Genomic DNA, 20426 nt, shown 5'->3' with positions numbered 1-20426 from the left:
TAAAATAGATACCACTTTGCGGTGGAAGTCAACGGTCGTTGTCCTGTGGATGGACTCTCCGCCGCCGCCACAGAAACGCGAAAATCTCCACCGCTGGCTCAGAGGTCGTAGACGGGGGATGAGCTCCGACGCGTCAAATGCTCGTTCGCGTTGGGGAGGAATCACTTTGACGCGATTGGCATCCGTACGAGCGAGGGAGGTGAAACCGCTCCCGTGCGGCCCCGGCGTTTGGTCCGGGCTGCTGCCGGGGGTCAGGGCAAGTCCGACGCGTGACGCACTTCACCGGGACGTCGTCAAGGAGACCGATCGCTGCTCTCCGCTTTGTTGCGGCCACCTCTGCCTAACAAAGCGGTCGTGCCGGCCGGCAGACAGGAGTCGCCATTTCAGCGCTGCGACCGTGGAGAGTACGGCCGGGCTGCAACACAACGATCGAGGCAATTGATCGCTCCACAGATTGTTTGAGATATCGACTGCTCCGTCGATTATCGGTTCGATTGCTCGACCGATCGGAGAAAGAATTCGGAAATCGTTGGGAGGACAAAAAACCCCGCCAACTCTGACCTATGCTGCCACTTGTGCCGCTGGACGGGAAGTGAAGGGTGGGTCACGGTGACATCTTCAGCATCATCAACCGCGCCGTGCTGGTCACGGCTTGTAGGGGGTTTCCTGCCTTCGGCAGGCAGGATGGTGGTGCAGCAATTTTTGAAGGGGGCCCGAGTGATCGAGCGCAGAAAGAGCGGCCGATTACAACACGAGAGTCGACTGATTGACGGAATCCACCGACGGTCCCAGCTGTAGGAGAGAGGGCGCTAAATTTCGGGTGTGAGGACGCTGTTGTTTGTGGATGCAGCAGGTGGCCGGGGGACAGGCTGCGTGGCGCGGGGGCATGTCTCACGCTGCTGCCTCGTTCTCATCGCCGGTGTGAGAGGTTTAAATGTCAGCGCGCTAACAAGTTTACGCTGCCTGCCAGGGTTCGCCACTTGACCTCCCCGGCTGTGACCCACGCGCTGGCTTTTGGTTTTGGATGCGAGGCAGGAAACGGTTCTCTCCCCTTGGTCAGCGTCCGCTGGCTAATATTTCGTCTTTGAATATTTTTGTAATCCCTACTCTTATTTCGATGCGCGTTTACGATGCCGCGTTGCACGGGATGAAGAAGCCGTTCGGATCTCTCGCAGAGCCGTGCGGCCTGCGGAGGCGGACACCACAGAACTACCTCTGAAATCCATTCAAGTGCCCCGTGGTTCACGCAGGAGGGGGGCAGCACTCACTGATGAACACAAATTTACTGGAGTTGGCTAAACATCCCAATGTACGGCCACAGGGCTCGGGCGATTGTTGGTAGCAGCTCCAGGTGCCTTCCCATTCGTCAGTGGTTTCCCTGAATCGAACAGAAGCCATGCAGCGAGGAGCCACAAATGCGTGCATTTGATAATTATTTATACATCCAAAAGGCGCGCTGACATTTTGACGTTACCTGCTGCAACGAGGTGGGCACCCTTAGCAAGTCCCTCCCGCCTTGGAGGGCGATTGCAAAATTAACTTCTGTGTTGTGGTGGCCACCTGGACACATGCAGGCAACCGGGCTTTGTCCTGAATGAATATGCCATTTATTTTTTGCGTTCATTTCCCACCTTCGGTTGGCTGCTGTGGGTGTTTTTTTTCCAATGCATTATTTATGCAGGGCTCTGTTGCCATGGCGATGGGCGTATTCGAGCGAGGGGGATCTTACAGGCATGTGATGGAAGGTGGGGGCCTGTCGCACGAGAGGGTGCTCTTGTGAGCGTATGTGAGTGGGTGCAAGTGTGCTCGTGCGTGCGTGCGTGGGTGCGCGTGCGTGGGTGTGCGGGTGAGCTCGAGTTGTGTGCGCCCAGGTGTGTGCGGATGCGTGGTCCTGGCCACCCACCCCCTCCATGTGCCGCTAACAGCACTTGCCCCGCAAGTCTGTTAAGGCTATACGGGGAATCTTTGTCTTGGTGGGTGTGTATGCGCGCAGGTGGGTGTCCATGCATGAGCATGCCTGCTTGCCGGCGCGAGACTATGGAAGTGTTTGCATGCATGTGTGGGTATGCTTGTCGTTGGGGGTGTATGTGTGTGTGTGTGGCACGCGGTGTAGTGCAACGGTGAGCGCGCAACGCTACGAAACCGGCGACCCGAGTTCGATTTTCGCTCAAGGCCAACACCGGTGACAATTATCTGAATCGGTTCTGGGCCTCCCCTAGGTCAACTCAGCCTCTGATTAGCACAGTTGGCTATGTACGGTGCAAAAGAAGTTCAACATACATACAAATGAGTACCTGTGATGATGTGTGAACATTGTCACTGAGTAGACAAAGGCGGCCGGGCGTGATGCCGGCGACCCATCCCCTCGTGTGCTGTGCCAGCCTTGATAGGTGCTCACGAACAGCACTTGCCCAAACAGTCTGGTTAAGGCTACACGGCAGATATTTGTCTCTGTGTGTATGTGTGCATGTGTTTGCCTGCCATTGTGTGTATGTTGCACTTCTTTCGCACCGTACGTAGCCAATCGGAGGTGCAGATATGTATGCGCTAACCTGTGTGTGTGCATGTGTGCTTGCCTGTCAGTGTGTGTGTGTCCATGCGTATGTACACCTCAACGTTTCGCATTGGTATACGCACGCGTGCTTTCCAGTGTGCCTACGTGTGTGTGTCGGTTTGCATGTGCGTGTTGACCCACCCTCCTTTGATGTAGTCCAGGAAGGTGTAGTCGGATTCCACTTTGAAGGACAGCAGGGTCACCTGTAGCAGGTGCGAGAGGGTCGGGGACATTACTAATCGCAGCGCTACACTGGCAAAAGCAGGGGCAGAGAGTCTACCTGCTTGGTTAATTGTACAAGTAGTGAGCTTGTGTATCCAGGGTGCAAGCTCGTTGTGGAGCGTTATGGATAGTATTAATATATATGTGCGCAGACCTCTTATCGTGTATGCCCACCAAGGCCGTAGCTATGGAGTCAACATTGGGGGGGACCAAATCTTCCAGGGGGTCTGGGGGTCCCAACCCAGAAAAAAAATCTAAATTTGAAAACGAATTTGCTGCCATTTCCTGCCTAAAATGTTAAAAAAATCACTAACACATGGGATGCACTTTTTCTTTATTTTTGTTACAATTATGTCTAATAGTGTGTTGTATTACATTGCTCTGTTTTTACTTTTTTACCATTTCTTGTTTCATTGTATTTAATGTTTGGGATTAGGGATTAATAAAGTACAATCATGACCACAATCATATAAACAGAAATCTATGCATTGATTTATATGAAGACAAGTCCAGATATTGTGGCCAAGGTTTAGCAAATTGTTGTTTTTATTTACATAGCATAGCAATGATTATTTTAAAAATATTTTTATAGCAATATATTGGGGGGGGGGGGGGGGCATTTTGAGCATGTTTGAATATTGGGGGGAGCTGACCAGCGGCCTTGATCCCCACACGCAGACTAATATTATCGGGCAGCGTTGCTTGCTGAAACAAATTATTCTGCGTCATATTGTTAATAATGGTCTGGAATGCCACGAGGTTGAAGGAGATAAACATATTCTATTTGTTTGTGGAGTCCCAAGACTTTTACAGGAGGGTGCTTCAGCGTTGGCACGTTTGACCAATTCCATTCATTGTTTGGCGTAACGTGGGAAGAAACGCGAGTCACAAGAGAAAATGCACCATGCACTCAAAAGCTGTACAGATAAACTAAACAAGTGTCTGTATTTTACCAGGTAAGACCCACTACTCAGAAGCGACCTGGCCACAAACGATAGCCCAATGAAGTGGCTGATCACGTGGACATTTATAGCAGTCAAATACTCTAAACGCGTGTAAGATTCGAGAATCCATTTACTATGCTGTCATCCGCACCGTCTCTCATCCAGTTCCTAACGAGGCTCACGCCTGCTTAGCTTTTGAGACGTGACAAGACCAGGCGCTTGAGCGTGGCGCGGCAGTCTGCTGCGTAGAGAAAGAGTTTTTTTTTCTATTTTTGGAAAAGAATGGGCCCCATCGTGAGGCGGCATGAGAGACGGCTGGTGCGTTTTGATCCAAAAGCATCCGATGGAGAATCGTCAAGAGAGGGATGATTTGCCCTCCCGTGGTACCGGCTAAATTTAGATTGTGCCGCCAATTAAGCCCGACCCCGCGTGCTCGCTAACCGTATTCACGGGATCCCGCACGCGCGCCCGCCCGCCCGTCCTCCCCAACTTCCCGTTCCTCCGCGGGCTGTCACGGCGAGCGCCGGCTCTCGCGTCGTCCCTGCCTCCCGATCCCCGATTAGATTTTGGAAATTCGTTTTTCATTCGCTCGTTACGGACGCAATTGCTTTTGAAGCGGAGCCACCGCCACAGCTGAACTACGACTGTATCGCACTGGAAGCGAAGTTAAATATTAAAAAAATAATTATTGCCAACGAGCGAGAGCGCAGTGCAGAAAAAAAAATCTACTGTTGTACTGTGCTTCTGTGCTCCCAACTGTGCTCTCCCCTCCGCCTTCACCAAACGGTGCAGTGAATTAGAGTTAAAGAACCGTATTACCCGCACGGCGAGAGGGGGGTCCTGATCCTGAAGTGCATTGACAAACGAGTTGTGTGCGCATTGTCAAGGGGTAGTTTATTGTTTCAACTTTAAATTCATCGTTGATCGTTGTTTAAGATGTTTAGACGTTTTATTTAGATGTGCATGTCCGTGAACAGAGCATCGCAGTTCATCGGATTCATCCAGCATAAACATTCTGATGTTGACGGCCGGTGGGCGACGCGATCGGCCTGTGCGCGGGAACTCGACGCTTTGATGCATCTCGCGTGACTGTGAGGGATGGAGACGGCTAGAGGAGGAAGCCTTCATACAGCAGTAGATAGATGATGGCTGATGACGATTATATGCATTGTTTTAAATTCCAAACTCTCTCCTAAAAAAACAGACTCATGGTCTCATTGAACTGTCGCTTGGTATAAATGGTACACACATCGACCAATAAATTATAATAATTATATGTGGTTAGGTGGCTGCGTTTAACAACAGCAAATGCTGCAGTCGCATTAACAAAGCTGGCTTTGTTGTAAACTCGGACAATAATAACGAGTAAATTCACCCGCAGATTGTGCGCGAGTTCCTAATCCACGGGGAAATGGTAATATCTGCATCACACAAACCGACCACCAAATTGGATCACTCTGAACGCACCCAACCTCGTCACATCTCGGCAGCCAGGCAGGGTCGGCCGCTGATTGGTGCTGGACCCGCTCGCTCTCTGGGAATTCTGGGTACTGTAGGCTCGGACGATGGCACGGCCAGGAGACAGCAAGGCTTGTGATTATAATTTTGCATCTATCTGTGCGGGTCTTTAAGTGATGCTCTCTCGTGCACTTGGCGGGGTTTCGGCTGCTTGCACGTGAAGCAAAATTCCCGTTTACGGAATCTGCCAAACACCCCAATGCAGTAGCACCCTCCGAAACACACGGTCTTGAGACTCAGCGAGGTGTTCCTTGACAGTACAGAGAATATCGACGTGGGAGTTGCACGCAAACACACATCGGGCGGTGGTGGCTCCGCACGAGGGCCTGTAACCCTTCGCCGTGGAGGCGGTGAGAGTTGGTGGGCCACCGCGCCAATGACAACATTACGCGGCTGCATTACCCCATGGGAATCGAGGAGTGGCAATATCCTGGCTCGCCAGCAGAATGCAGTACGGCAAAGTGTGGATTGATATCGTCTGTCCCTTCTGTTTGGGATAGAGGGTTGCCCCCTCGCACGTGTGGGTTTTTTTTCCCGGGTGCTCCAGTTTCCTCCCACAAGCAACATAAACACTCAGTAATTGGCTGAAAACATCTTGATATATAGGGAACTGCGGAACAACCGTTGGCACCTGCTCACCATCTGGCAGCCTTCCAGCTTGGTCTGTGGTTACTCCTCAGTGATCGTGAGATGCAATTACGCTGTTATAAAATTCATCATTACATTTTTATTTATTTATCTAAGGTTTACGATCATCTGTGTGTGCTGTTCGCCAATTGAGTGGCTGATTTAGCAAGGAACGAGGACTTGTGCGTCTGTGGCCATATCCCTACAATGAGCACTAGCAATTCTAGCCGCATCCGGGCAGCATTCAAAGCTGCACAGCTCTCTCCCCGATGTGCTTTGCAGGTTTTGCCGAAAACTGAATGGAAATATTCAGTTCCTGCAGAAGCTACTATTAAAAACCAAACTATTTTTATTATTTCACCAGGTAAGGCCCACTGAACGATACAGCTCCTGGCCACAAATGATAGCCCAACGAAGTGGCTCATCATGTTGAAATTTAAAGCAGCCAAATTCTCTAAACAGGTGTTGTTGTTTCGAAATGTGGAGGGTAAACCCGGAGGACTCAGAGAAAAATCCAGGCGTCCATGGGGAAAACATGCAAAACTCCAAATATACAGGCGTCAGGGTCGGGATCGAACGCACGATCTCCTGCGTACCAGGCGAGGCTGTTAACATCTTCGAGCCACCGTGGCGCCCCAGCAGGTGGAGTGAAACGCCAAACGGCACGACCCGACACACACCGGAGAGCTTCACCGGCACACCCCCGAACACATCCGCGGTAACAATTAAACACCCGCGATTGAATTTGTGATCATTATTATTATTAAGTTCCTTTACTTGCACAGGAGAGCCTCACTCAGTCTCAAGATTCTTATTCAAGAGGATACAGCTTAAGTTATTCGCCATAGGGGATGATGTTGCTGAATGCTGATGTGGGTGTGTGTGTTTCATCCCAATGGAGTAATTTACAAGCATTGGGATATTTAGGCCAATACCCAATTACATTACATCATGGGACCTCCTTTGCCAGTACCAAAATATGAGAAGAGGGTTTCCCCTTTTTTCTGGCAACAAAACAGGTGTTAAGATGTTAAAACACCAAACTGAAACCTTTTACAAGGAATCATGTCTGCATTAACCACAATACTTGTGGTCAGAATGCAAACAAAAAACATACTCTGATCATATATGCATTGACTTTGAAACTGATTGGTCCACACCAGAGACAGCTTTCTTTCGAGCCAAGTCTCAAACGGTGTGTATCTATACATATTTTAGAAAAAAGGGGAAAACCTATTCTCACCCAATTACATTGCGTGTTTTATTTTGTAAGCCAAATAGAGGTGCTGGCTGCAGCACGCACAAAGATCACTCGTATCGCCTATAGCAGACTGTTGGGGCAAAGTGCTCTTAGCGAGCACCTATTAAGGGCGGCACGGCACAACGATGGGGGGGGGGGGCTGACCAGCGACCACGCTTACGCGGCTGCCTTGGTCTCCCTCCCCAGTAGCCGCAAGGAGGCTACTCGTTCAAGGCCGAGTCTACGCAGCACGCGCACGCGCTGCTGAGTGTTCGGCCCACGCCCACGCGTGTTTGTGTGTTTTGGAGCTTGCGCTCTTGTGGCTTTGTTGTGCTTCTCGCCGAAACGTAATTATCCTTCTAATAAGCGTAGCAAGCCTGGCGAGAGGGGAGGGGGGGGCCCTGCGAGCCGTCGCCTCGCCAGCCACCTGCCAAACCGGAGGCCGCTGACGGCGATCACCACCGCGAGTGAGCGTGCGGGCGAGCGGGGCGAGTGTTTTTGCGCTGCGTGTGTGCTCCACCGGCGGGGCGTGTTGTGACTGCCGTGCGGTTAATTCCATGCAATTAAAAAGAGGCCAAAATTTTGCCTCGAATTAGCTCGCTCGTCTGGGTTTGGTTCAGCCACCGAAAGTGAACACCTGGAGTCTCGGTAATTTTCCTGCGACGGGGATGTGAACCCGGAGTCAGAGGATTTGTGTTTCCACTCGAATGTTCATTGCCTCCCCCAGGAATAAATGATACCGTATTCTCCCGGATTGTAAGGTGATCTGGAAAGTAAGACGCAGCCCAAATTTGTGTCCGGTCTCAATAACAATACACCAATCTGGTCACACGCACACACATCTACGGGATTGTAAGACATCCACAACATTTTCTTTAATAATAAAAGGGGGACAGAGTGCGCATCTTATAATTAGGAGATTACGGAATGGTTCGCTCCTCCGAGGAACCAATATTAGGCAATATCACTTGACAAATATTTTGTAATCCCTGAGTCCGTTCTGACAAAAGCGTATTTCGTTGTCTGAAAATCTACACCCGTGCAAATTAAACTAAAACCCTAATTCTAACACCACGTCCCACCGTTACTGGCGAAACAGCTGCTCCGTTCGCTTTCAGTACAGTTCCAAACTTTGACGGAACAAATGTATCACCCGGGGCCTAATCCTCACCCGAACCTATAACCTTAACTCCTTAACCCGGGGGTACAAATTGGTTGGAGCGGAACAATTGTTAGGGGAGAAAACTAATTTCGGTTTTAACCCTGACCCCAGCTCCGGCTCCTGATGCAAGGTCACCCAACGCAAGGGACACATCCGGCTGTGTGCACGTGATCCTCTGCACCTGGAGGGTTGTCAACTCCGGCATGAGCGGCTGAAACACGATACACATAGGGCCTCGAGTAACCAATGTAGTGTGTAAATGTCAGCGCCTGGGGGTGGGGAAGAAGGGAGGGGCTCTGTGTGTCTTTTATGTGTCCTTAGTTGGAATATCGTGTTCATTTCGATTGTATGTATACATATTTTAGTGTGTTCTCGTGTCTGGCAGTGTCTGTGTGTCTGCATGAGTCTGTGTGTGTCTGAGTGAGTGCGAATGCCAGTGTGGGTTTTACATACTGTGCCAGAGTTGACATATTTTTTCTTTTTGGCTTTTTTCTTTGGGTTGATCACCTGAAACACACAGAAGACAAAGATCCCCCGTTTAGCCTTCACAGACGTTTGGTGCTGTCAGCGGGCACCGGTACACACACGCCCACGCCCACACACGAGAGCCAATGGAAACCATTGACAAGACAAATAGCAACTCGCTCACGTTTGTAGAGGTCGATACAAAAGCAGCACGTGAGTGAATAATAATAATAATCCAGAATGCACACCAATTATCGCCAGATCTCGGAAGCTAAGCGGGGGTTGAGCCTGGAGGCTGCTCTGCATTGGCCGTCTCTTGTTCCAAAAGAGACTGGAAAAGCTGGGCAGGGCTTGCGACCTGGTGGGATAGCGTTGTGTAAAATCGTTGAATCAAAAGGCACAAAGACCCACGTGCAGAAGAAACACACACGCAGCGATCAAATGATGGTCCCCACCCCCATAGTCTTATAGATTTCTCGGGCGAGTGCAGTTTGAGAAAACGCATTCTCGGAATCAGAACATTTATTTAGACTGGAGGAATCCGATGAGCTATGAAGCACTTTTTCGCAGATGTTCAGTAGGGGCACAAGATCAGAAAAATAAATACGAAACAATTTTTTGTTATCACCAGCTACAGCCTACTGAGGTATTATTTTTCAGACGCGACTTGGCCACAAATGAGCTCAACAAAGCGGCTTAAAGTGTGGAAATTTATCGCAGGAAAACAATCAAAATAATCTTAACGCATGTTTATAAATCAAGATGCACGGCGAGAAAGCGGTGCGGTGAGCAACCACGCCAGCTTCCTGTCCCCAGTGCGGATGTTTGAGGCTGAGCCGACCTAGAGGAAGCCCAGGACCGGTTCACATATCGCTCGTCAACTATGTTAGCCGAGGCCAGAAATTGAATAAAGGTCACCGGGTTCACGGTGTGAAGTGCTGCATCCCCGTTCCCCATGCACGCCACTCTCCGCATACACCACGCACCACTCCACACACCCACACACTCGGCAAGGACAAATATCCCGCATGTCGCCTTCAACGGACAATTGCAGCCAATGCTGCTAGCGAACACCAATTCAAGCCGGATTGACACATGCAAGCGAACGGCATGGCCACAACTGCGCCCCGGCCACCTCTGCCTCCCCAGATGTCCGCACGCCACACCAGGTACTCGCCGAGTCGTCATGGGGAAGGCTCAAAAATCTCTTCTCATACCATCTCCTCACTGATGTTAGCTGTGGTTGGGAACCGAATTAGGGACATAGCGTGAACCACTGTGCCACCACTCGCCAACACACACACACCGCTCCACAGCTGCCTTCATTCGCCACAAAGTGGCAGTGATGTCACCACGGCGCCTGTGCCAGGCCAGGTGCACTTCGAGGCCACGTGAAGTGTCGAAGGCTCGCACACGTTCACACACACACACAGTGTTCACCTTGTGCACACATACAAAGAGCCCCCCTATAGTTGTGTAGGGGTGTTAGAGAGAGAGCCGTTATGCATGGCAGCTTATGGGAAACAAACACAGTGGGCGGGGCTACATGAGTGCACGGGGGGGGTGCTCTCAACGACGTCCGCACCAGGCAGCCCGGGGCCCCACCCCTCAGCTGGGGTTGAGTATAACAGGGGATGTGTCAGAGGGCTCGGGGCAGAATGTTAAAGCTAAACCAGTGAAGACCGAAGATCGTCTAGCTAGAGCCCTGGACTCCCCTGGGACGCCGCCCTTGTCAGGGCCGCGCAGGACCGAGCCAGCGGCGTGGTCCCGAGAACCAGAGCTAGTGCTCTGGGACTCCGGGTACCGTAGCCCGACTTACCAGTGTCGGGCCAGACAGCCTCCCCTAGCCCGTTAGTGGAGGACTAGGAGGTAGGTCAGAGATAGCTAGCAGTGTATTCCCAGCTAGCCGGGTGAGGGGGCCGATACCCCCTCCAGTATTGTATGTCCGCGGTTGTGACAACTGTTGCGGAATAAATACGTGTGCCTCAACCCCGGGTGTCCAAGAGTCCTCAACGGTATTACAGTTGCATCATACTTTTGAGGCAAGTGCTGTTAGCGAGCACCTATGAAGGCAGGCACGGCACACGAGGGGATGGGTGGCCAGCATCCCACCGGCTGCCTTTGTCTTCCTTGGCATGATGTTTACACTGCACTGGGTACTTATTTAAGGCTGAGTCAACCTAGGGGAATCCCAGGAGGTTTCAGCGCAGTGCGCTAACCACTACAATTGACGACTACATTTACCAAAGAATGTCTGTGTGTAACACGCGTGACGTCACTCCACGTCGACCAGCCCCCCTCATTAATAATCATGAGCAGGTGACGTCACACCACATCGAACAGCCCCCCTCATTAATAATCATGAACAGGTGACGTCCTCCAAATGGACCCCCCCCCTCCATTAATAATTAGCGGGTGACGTCACTCCACATGGGGGGGCGAGGCGCCTCCTCCCCCCTCCTCGGCGTCAACTTACAACCCTCACTACAAAGGCATAACCTCACGTCACGCGATCTCCGTGACGCTGTTGAGACATCGAAGTAAAAAGGACGTCATGATGAACAAGGGATTATAACCTTTAAATTAAATAGGTGTGTGTCACCGCGGCCTGACAAATTGCACACGAATGGATGCAATGGTTATCACGTCACGCTCTGCTTTTTGCTTGCAAGTTTCAGATTTACTGCAATACACCCGTCCTTGGACGGGCAAAAGGTTAGTCATATATATAAAACAAAGACACACATCCCCCGTATAGCCTGAACAGACTGCTGGGGCAAGTGCTGTTAGCGAGTAGCACCTATGGAGGCTGGCACGGCACACAAGGGGGTGGGTTTGGAAGCACCATGCCTGGCCGCCTTTGTCTCCCCAGTAACGATGTTTACACATCGCACCAGGTACTCATTTGAGGCTGAGTCCACCTCAGGGAGGCCCAGGACAATTTAAGACAAATGTCACTCACTTGTGTTGGTGGCCATGAGCGACAATCGAACTCAGGTGGCTGGGTTCGTGGCGCAGGTAAGGGTTACACTACTGCTCCCCACGATATACACACACACACAGGCATAGGGACAGCTCAAACTAAATTTGAAACTCATTTATAAATCACAAGTGAATCATCGGTGGATTAATGGTACCCACCAATGCCGTGTCACACACACACGGCCTAATTGAGCAGACACGGATAAGCGAGTTTCATCTTCATCACGGTCCACCTCTTTTAATCTGGCTCCTACCCACGCCGTCCCCTGATGGGGCCGTTCGTAACCCCAGGGTCCATCACTCGCAATAATCGCCCTCTGACAGCTCAGTGCGCTATTAGCCCGAGAGATAGGACGGTCCGCCCGCTGGAAGGAGCAGCGATTGAATCAGCTCCAAGTGCGGGCGCTGAGATGGATCGTGAGATCGTGAGGGATGAAAATGGCTAGGGGCCTTCTTCCAGCAATGCATTCCATTCACTTCCTGTGTTTGTCAATATCCTCAGGAGCTAAATTTCGATGTCGAGGTCTGCGAGCCACGAAAAGGCTTCACGTAGTTTTGCTATTTCCCAATTGAAGCAGCGTAGACTACAGCGGTTTACTACATGGCCCATAGTTTGGGTTGCGTAGCCAAAAACCGCACTACTGCGATTGTGGCCACGTAGACTACAGGAGATGTTGCACATTGGTCTGGTGATGCTCCGATGCTGTTGATGGTTATACACCGATGGCTTCGAGGAGGAATGTGAAAGCCAGGAGGTGCGATGATGACGTTCGTCTCGAACGAGGCGTTTATTCTCGACGTCCGCGCCGCTCAACTTTGTTCGCCAGCATTCCTGATCGTGGCCATGTTGTGCCGAAGGTTGCTACCTGCTTCTGCGATACCCTAACCTGCCCCATCCGCCCCCTTTCCCCTCCCTCCCTGCTTCGACTCTTCGTCTCCCTCTCCCCCCGCCATCGTCCTCTGGCATCCCCTCCCTCCGTGTTGTCACCTCACCTCGTAAATGTTGAACTGGTTCTGTCCGCGCGCCAGCTCCCTGTAGCTGGTCGTGAACTCTCCGATGAAGTCGTGGCTGTTGGGGGTTGGCAGGGCCAGGGCGAGGAGAAGGAGACATCAAGCGCAGGGCCCGGTGGCGTTCAGTCATTTTATAGCCGTGCAGCGTTTAACGCACAGCGCTACAAACCCAGCACCCGAGTTCGATTCCCGCTCATGGCCAACACCAGCGACAATTATCTGAACCGGCCCTGGGCCTCCCCTGGGTCAACTCAGCCTCAAATGAGTATCTGGTGCCACTGGGGATACAAAGGCGACCGGGCGTGGTGCTGGCCACCCATTCCGTCGTGTGCCATGCTGGCCTTCATAGGTGCTCGCTAAAACCGCATGCCCCAACAGTCTGTTAAAAGCTATACGGGGTATATTTGTTTCAGTTCACAGAGCTTCTAAACATTGTTCGGAATTATATTTTTTTAAAGTCATTAATCATAACAGCTACGCTTTAAAGGTGATGGTTATGAAGCACAAACCGTTTAATCAAAATCAGCAAAAAGAGGAAATCATAATTTTGATTTATAATGTGCCGCTTGAAAGATGGACGTGAGATCGCCACGCGTGAGAAGGAGAAAGGAATGAAGTGAGAATCGGGGAGAGAGACTCGAGAGACGAGACGGAGAACGAGACACAGAACCCATTTTAAACACGGGGTGGGGGAGTCTTCAGCCGGAAAATTAAAGTCTCGAATTCCTAACCTCGGTTATATGTAAATTTCGGTGTAAACAACTAAAAGGAAAATTCAGAAGAACATAACGTATTTAACCGCGGAAGTTACGCGATAAGACGTACGATGATTAAAACGTGAGAAGTAATGTAAATCTCGAAACAGAAAATAAGTTGTAACCCACGAAACAAAATCGATTCACAAGATTGTGTTGTTAAACAACACTGGTTGCCTGGCGGTGTTTGAGCTTCATTAGCCACACATTGACGGCTTTAAACTGGCAATTAAAACTTGTGTTGCCTCTGGTCATCCATAACTTAATGTGCAGACTCTGTCTGTACACCTCGAGCTGTGTGCTTAACATACAGACCGCAGGGGGGGGGGGGGGGGGGTAGATATTTATCCGTTAACACGTACCGGGTGGTCACAGTCCCTTTGCATGAAATATTAATGTTCTCCGGCGCATTATGCCCTCCGAATTCGGGAATTATTCGAATCAAGAATTCAGGTGGACAACAGATTGATTGGGAGAGGATCTGATCTGACTGCCCCCAAGCCCAGATGTCACAACGACGGCGATAATACCCCGAGGAGAACCACACTTCACACTCAAAGATTGACAAATGCATTATTGAGGAAACTCGAAGCAACAGCCATCATCCACTTGAAAGAATATGCGAAGGAGACCTCGGGCACGAATCCAGCTGCGTGCCCGAGGATGGAGGGCAGCTCGAACAGAGCGAGAGGTTTGGCCACCAAAACATCACGAAGAGCCATTTTCTTTGTCGAATTCGGAAAAGGGAAAAAAACCCCCTAAATATTTCAAGAGCCGCATTGCCCTTCATAAATGACGTCACGAAGCACAGTCCTTAAAGAGGCAGCATGCGGCTCCGCAGCCGCAGGTTTGCCGACCCCCTGGAATCGAGGACCTGTACGGGCCGTTATCTCCCCCCCCCCCCCCCCCCCCATACAAAGGCACTTTGCGGCCACCCTGTGTAGCGGTGAGCGCACGTGAGGCACTACGGCGCTAACAACAGTCGCCCCCCGACTTCCCCCGCTCGGTCTCCTATTGATCCACCTTCTCCCCGGCCGCCTTCTCCACTTGTCCTCCTCCCACGGACCCGTCCTTCTCACCAAGCAAATTCGTTCCGTGCCCCCCGTGCCCCACCAGACGCATCCTTTAATTTGCATCTCAATTTTCCCTGGGCTCTTGCCCTTTGAATTCCCCGTGGCAAATCCGATTATTTGATTACTTTGTGTCCCCTCCAATCGGGGTCTACTCGCGAGCCAGATCCTCCTGTGAAGTCCAGCCAATGGAAAAGCGAGCACCCGACAATTTGAAATCTACTCGATAAATATGGTTTACCCTTTTCGATTTAAAGCTTTCGTGACTGCATGGATTCATTTTCTTGGTTCTTTCGGTAACGTCACGTAGAAGGGAAATAATAATTCTTTGGTTTTTTTCGGTTAAGTCACGTCTAAAAATAAAATAATAAATTAAAAAAACATATTACGACGTTTCGATTGCAACACAAGCAATCATCATCAGGTATAAAAGAAATAGCAACAAAAATCTAACTAGAAAACTATAGACAGACATACAAGCAGACAGACGTGACTTAACCGAAAAAAAACCAAAGAATAATTCCTGCAGTCACGAAAGCTCCTAAATTAAGATTGAACCACTTCTACGGGGAAGTTTTAAGCTTATCCTTTTTCTTTCTGACTATTTGTTCTCTCTGCCTGTGTCCTTTCTTTGGAATTTTCACACTTAAAATTCTAACTTAGCAAATTTTGAAACACGTAATCAACCAGGCTATGCGTTAATTGTGTGTTAACCGACTCTCTGTGTTGTATTACATCACATTTCGATATTTTGCTAGGTTATTTAATTTTCGTGTGCCTGTCTCCTAATTTTCAATTTTGCGTGCCCGTTTTCAATTTTGCGTGCCCGTTCCACATTGTCATCTTACTTGCAACAGCAGTACGTTGCCGTACACTCATTGATATGCTAATTCTCTCTGCCCCCTCCCTCTCTCCGTCCCCGCCCCCCCTCTCTATATTTAAGGGACCGTCACAGAAACGACCCCTCTCTTTGTGCCGATTTGTGTCCTCTCTCTGTGTGCCGTTGTGATGTCTGTCTGCTTGTATGTCTGTCTATAGTTTTCTAGTTAGATTTTTGTTGCTATTTCTTTTATACCTGATGATGATTGCTTGCGTTGCAATCGAAACGTCGTAATATGTTATTTTAATTTATTATTTTATTTTTAGACGTGACTTAACCGAAAAAAACCAAAGAATAATTCCTGCAGTCACGAAAGCTCCTAAATTAAGATTGAACCACTTCTACGGGGAAGTTTTAAGCTTATCCTTTTTCTTTCTGACTATTTGTTCTCTCTGCCTGTGTCCTTTCTTTGGAATTTTCACACTTAAAATTCTAACTTAGCAAATTTTGAAACACGTAATCAACCAGGCTATGCGTTAATTGTGTGTTAACCGACTCTCTGTGTTGTATTACATCACATTTCGATATTTTGCTAGGTTATTTAATTTTCGTGTGCCTGTCTCCTAATTTTCAATTTTGCGTGCCCGTTTTCAATTTTGCGTGCCCGTTCCACATTGTCATCTTACTTGCAACAGCAGTACGTTGCCGTACACTCATTGATATGCTAATTCTCTCTGCCCCCTCCCTCTCTCCGTCCCCGCCCCCCCTCTCTATATTTAAGGGACCGTCACAGAAACGACCCCTCTCTTTGTGCCGATTTGTGTCCTCTCTCTGTGTGCCGTTGTGATGTCTGTCTGCTTGTATGTCTGTCTATAGTTTTCTAGTTAGATTTTTGTTGCTATTTCTTTTATACCTGATGATGATTGCTTGTGTTGCAATCGAAACGTCGTAATATGTTATTTTAATTTATTATTTTATTTTTAGACGTGACTTAACCGAAAAAAAACCAAAGAATAATTCCTGCAGTCACGAAAGCTCCTAAATTAAGAGGGAAATAATAAAATAATAAAAATAAAACATAATAAGATAAAATTCTCACGACGTTTCGGCCACAACGCAAGCAGCCGTCCTCAGGTGAAGAACAGGTCTGTCGGAAAGACAGCGTCCTAGTGAACACTGCTAAGCTTGGCAGCGTATTTTTAAGCTGCATTTGTCATCAATATGCTAAATTCCTCTGTTGATATGTAAACTCCTTTGTCAAGGCTCTCTCCTCCTCCCACCTAGCTTAAAAATACGCTGCCAAGCTTAGCAGTGTTCATTAGGACGCTGTCTTTCTGACAGCCCTTGTTCTTCACCTGAGGACGGCTGCTTGCGTTGTGGCCGAAACGTCGTGAGAATTTTATCTTATTATGTTTTATTTTTATTATTTTATTATTTCCCTTCTACGTGACTTTACCCCTCGGTGTCCCTTACACACGTCGAGTGCGATTTGAAGTAACGGTGATTGGTTCGTGGTGATAATGATGATTATGGATAGGATGATGGATATGTGATGATGATAATGATGACTGATTTATGATGTATAATGATGGTGATGAACATGGTAATGGAAAAATATATTGAAATGTCAATTACTGACATTTCAAGTTATATTTAAAACGAAATTTTCCCTCCTCTTGTATTTCCAACTGTCTCAACCCTGTACCCTGTGATTTTGGACCTTTGATGACATGTACACTATATTAGTTTCATGACACAAGTCTCTTATGAAAAAAAGTGTAGTTGCAATGCCCTCCACACATGCTTCATAAATTAAGATTACCGCCACTACCTACACCCCCGAGAGCAGAAGTGGCCAACCTCTAACAGACCGAGAGCCAAAATGTACCCATGAGTTAGTATTCGGCACAGCACGGGAAACATTCATTAATCTTTGTTACTGTGATGATATGTTCTACGTTGTCTCCCTTGGATAGAGCTGCATGTGGTGGATTAAAGAGCTTCATGTGGCTCGGGAGATGCCGGGTGGCCATCGCTGCTCTAGAGAGGCTCTCCAGAGCTTCCACTAGTGGAGGCCTTTCCACCAGCATGTGTCACGAGCGAGACACCGCAGCAGAGCTGCACAGTTTTACCCTCTACCGCCACCGCCGCCACCGCGCCAACACTGCCACGCTGCCGGCTACACACGGCGCCCTCCGAGCCCGTTCAACAAAGTGGCCCACCTGCCGTCTCGATCCCAGTCGTACACGTCCACCTTGATGGTCCTGCGGAGGCACGGGAGGTGGGGGCGGGGGGGTGGGAGGGTGCGGGGAGGTATGACGCGACAAGGTCGGCGAGCCGGGAGACATCGCGGGGACATGCGCCAACACCTAAGACCACGCGGGAGTCGATAGGCGCAGACGCTGCTCGTCCACACACGCAGGGCGCGCGTCACCGGGAGGACACCGAATACGCTGACGCCACCCGCGTCTATTTCAGGGACGATCTTTAATTTCGGCGAAGCCAAGGTCGCGGCGGTGGCGGAGAGTTCACGGGTACAAAGTTTGGGGTTGCCGTGCTCGGGGCAAATACTAGGATATGCACGTTGATCCATTTATAGACGCCCCATAATCAGAGGCGGCCGGGTGGCTCAGAGGTCGCGAGAACCAAGTTGACACCACTTTGTTCCCCGGCTCCAGTCCCGGCAGCTGCGCCCGTGATGAAACCGGGTTTTTTTCTGGGAAGTCTGTAAGAGTGGGCCAAAAATACCACGAAGCGATTGGCTCTGTAGAGCTCGCTGTGGTGGAGGCCCTTCCGCCAGCAGTGGTATGGGCATGCAATTGCAGGGCTGCACTTCTACGTATTTACATTCAGTGAATTCCACGTGAATGGAATCAGAGCTTGGAAAACAGAATCCGGCGGTCACAGAATTTAACACAAGCATCGTTTGGGCTTCTTTGGCCTTGTATAAATGTGCTCACGACAGCTAGCTGGTGCGATACACAGGCAGCGTGGAGGAATTGGACAAAACACTCTCAAGAGGGGCTTTGTAGAGCCCTGCTCGACTGGAGGCCCTTTGAGCAGCAGTGGTGTAAGCAAACCATTGCAGGGCTGCACCTTTACCAATTCCATTTCGTATCGAACCGTGAATAATAATAACATCGCGGCAACACTCGTGCTAACAGGATGCCCCACTAGCCAAGAGAAGGCGGCGTTCCTGGCTCGGTGCCAATGCGAGGTAGACCAACCCGCTGTGGGTGGCGAGAGGTTAACTACCTCGCCTGGTATGTAGGAGGTCCTGGGTTCGATACCAGAGACTGACGCCTGCTGCTGTATATTTGGAGTTGCATTGTCTCTCTCCCCGTGGTCGATTAATTTTTCTCCGGATCCTCCGGTTTTTCCCTCCACATTTATATTCAACATGTGTTTAGAGTATTTGGCTGCTATACATGTCAACATGATAAGCCACTTCGTTGGGCTATCATTTGTGGCCAGGTCGCTTCTGAAAAAGAGCTACGTAGCTCAGCAGGGGGCTTACCTGGTACAACAAAAAAATAGAATACGTATAAATAAATATTTATAGGGTAGCGCGGTGACAAGTCCGAGCAGGCCGTGAGTGCGAGCAGCCAACGCAGCGTTTGTGAGTTTGAGGACATGGAGAGCCGTTATGAGCGCCACGCCCGTGGGGATGCCTCGTGACTCCCATTCACGAGTCCACCAGGATTCCCGGTGACGCCTTCAGGGTGGGAAGCTAACACCGTGTCGTGAGGTGTTTGTGCCAGGACACGTCGCTCAGGAGAGATGATGGCCGACCGTTGAAAAATAATGGCGGCGGTAAGAATGGAATGAGCTCGTGAGGACGGACCACTGAGGAGATGGCGCGATGAAATCAGCTGGTTTGCACGTGCTAGGTGAGTACATCGCAGGAGCACGGTAGATAATGGTGGCTTGAGGGATACCTTCATCCAGCAGTGGATTAATAAAGTTTACACCTAAGACCAAATCACCTAGAGTGTGTCCATTCTCTAAACTATAAACGAAACTATATTTATTTTACCAAGTAAGGCCCACTGAGATACATAGCTCTTTTTAGAAGCGACCTGGCCACAAATGGTAGCTCAACGAAGTGGCTTATCATGTGCAGATGCATATCAGCCAAATAGTCTAAACACATGTTAATTCTAAATGTTGAGGGACAAACCGGCGGACCTGGAGAAAAATCCACGCGACCACAGGGAAAGAAACACTCCAACTCCAAATATACAGGCGTCAAGGTCGGGATCGAACCTATGACCTCCTGCATATCAAGCGAGGTAGTTAACATCTTACCACTGTGGCCCCCCCTCAGTGATCTCGATCACGCTGCATGTTATGCTGCATGTCTTCACGTCCTGTGGCCTATTTCCCAACTGTTGCCATGTTCCCACGGCCTCCGGGAAGCGTGCCGGCGTGGCTTGCGAACCGGAGAATCAGGCACGGCCTCGACTCCAGTGGCAGCCTCGCAGAAACAGTCGTCAGGTCACGGGGTCAACGATGAGGAAAGAGGCGCGGTCGATTTTGTACCTCACTAGGCAACGTCAGGTTCTAGATTTGAAGCTTTCGTGACTGCAAGGATTCATATTCTTAGGTTTTTTCGGTAAAGTCACGTAGGTAAAAAAATATAAATTAATAAAAGTAAAAATAAAAAATAAAAAAAAACCTAAGAATACAACGTCAGGTTCTTGTTTTCATTTTAATCACCAGGATAGTGTTACCCATCCCAAGCATAGATTCAATCTTCTTTAAAACAAACTAAAATGTCATCATACAAACTCCTTGGTTCTTTCGGTAAAGTCACGTAGGTATAAAATAAAATAAAAATTTATTAAAATAAAAAAAAAAATTCTACCTACGTGACTTTACCGAAAGAAGCAAAGAGTGTGGATTCCTGCAGTCATAAAAGCTTCAAATCAAGATTAATAATACAAAGGCAAGTGGGACAGGGCAGAGGGGTAGGGGCTGAGCTCACGGAGCTGCACGATCCCTGAAGCGTTGCGACGACAAAACGAACCGTGCCAGGCGGTAACGAGAACAGGCC

The 20426-nt window shown here is 49.5% G+C and overlaps 1 protein-coding gene across 1 annotated transcript in view; it reads right to left on the bottom strand.

The window, feature by feature from the left end:
* LOC144730134 (copine-8-like) overlaps window positions 1–20426 on the bottom strand; it is a 79902-nt gene that overhangs the window by 17707 nt on the left and 41769 nt on the right. The window contains exons 10-13 of the mRNA XM_078610715.1: window positions 17593–17634; window positions 12708–12783; window positions 8721–8774; window positions 2696–2757 (exon numbers count right to left, since the gene is read on the bottom strand). Coding sequence (XP_078466841.1) covers window positions 2696–2757; window positions 8721–8774; window positions 12708–12783; window positions 17593–17634 — 234 coding nt within the window. The remainder of the gene's footprint in view (window positions 1–2695; window positions 2758–8720; window positions 8775–12707; window positions 12784–17592; window positions 17635–20426) is intronic.

The sequence above is a fragment of the Lampetra planeri genome, chromosome 34 (assembly GCF_965212315.1).
Source record: "Lampetra planeri chromosome 34, kcLamPlan1.2.h2, whole genome shotgun sequence".
NCBI classification, from domain to species: Eukaryota; Metazoa; Chordata; class Hyperoartia; order Petromyzontiformes; family Petromyzontidae; genus Lampetra; species Lampetra planeri.
This window is presented reverse-complemented; position numbering and strand designations above follow the sequence as displayed.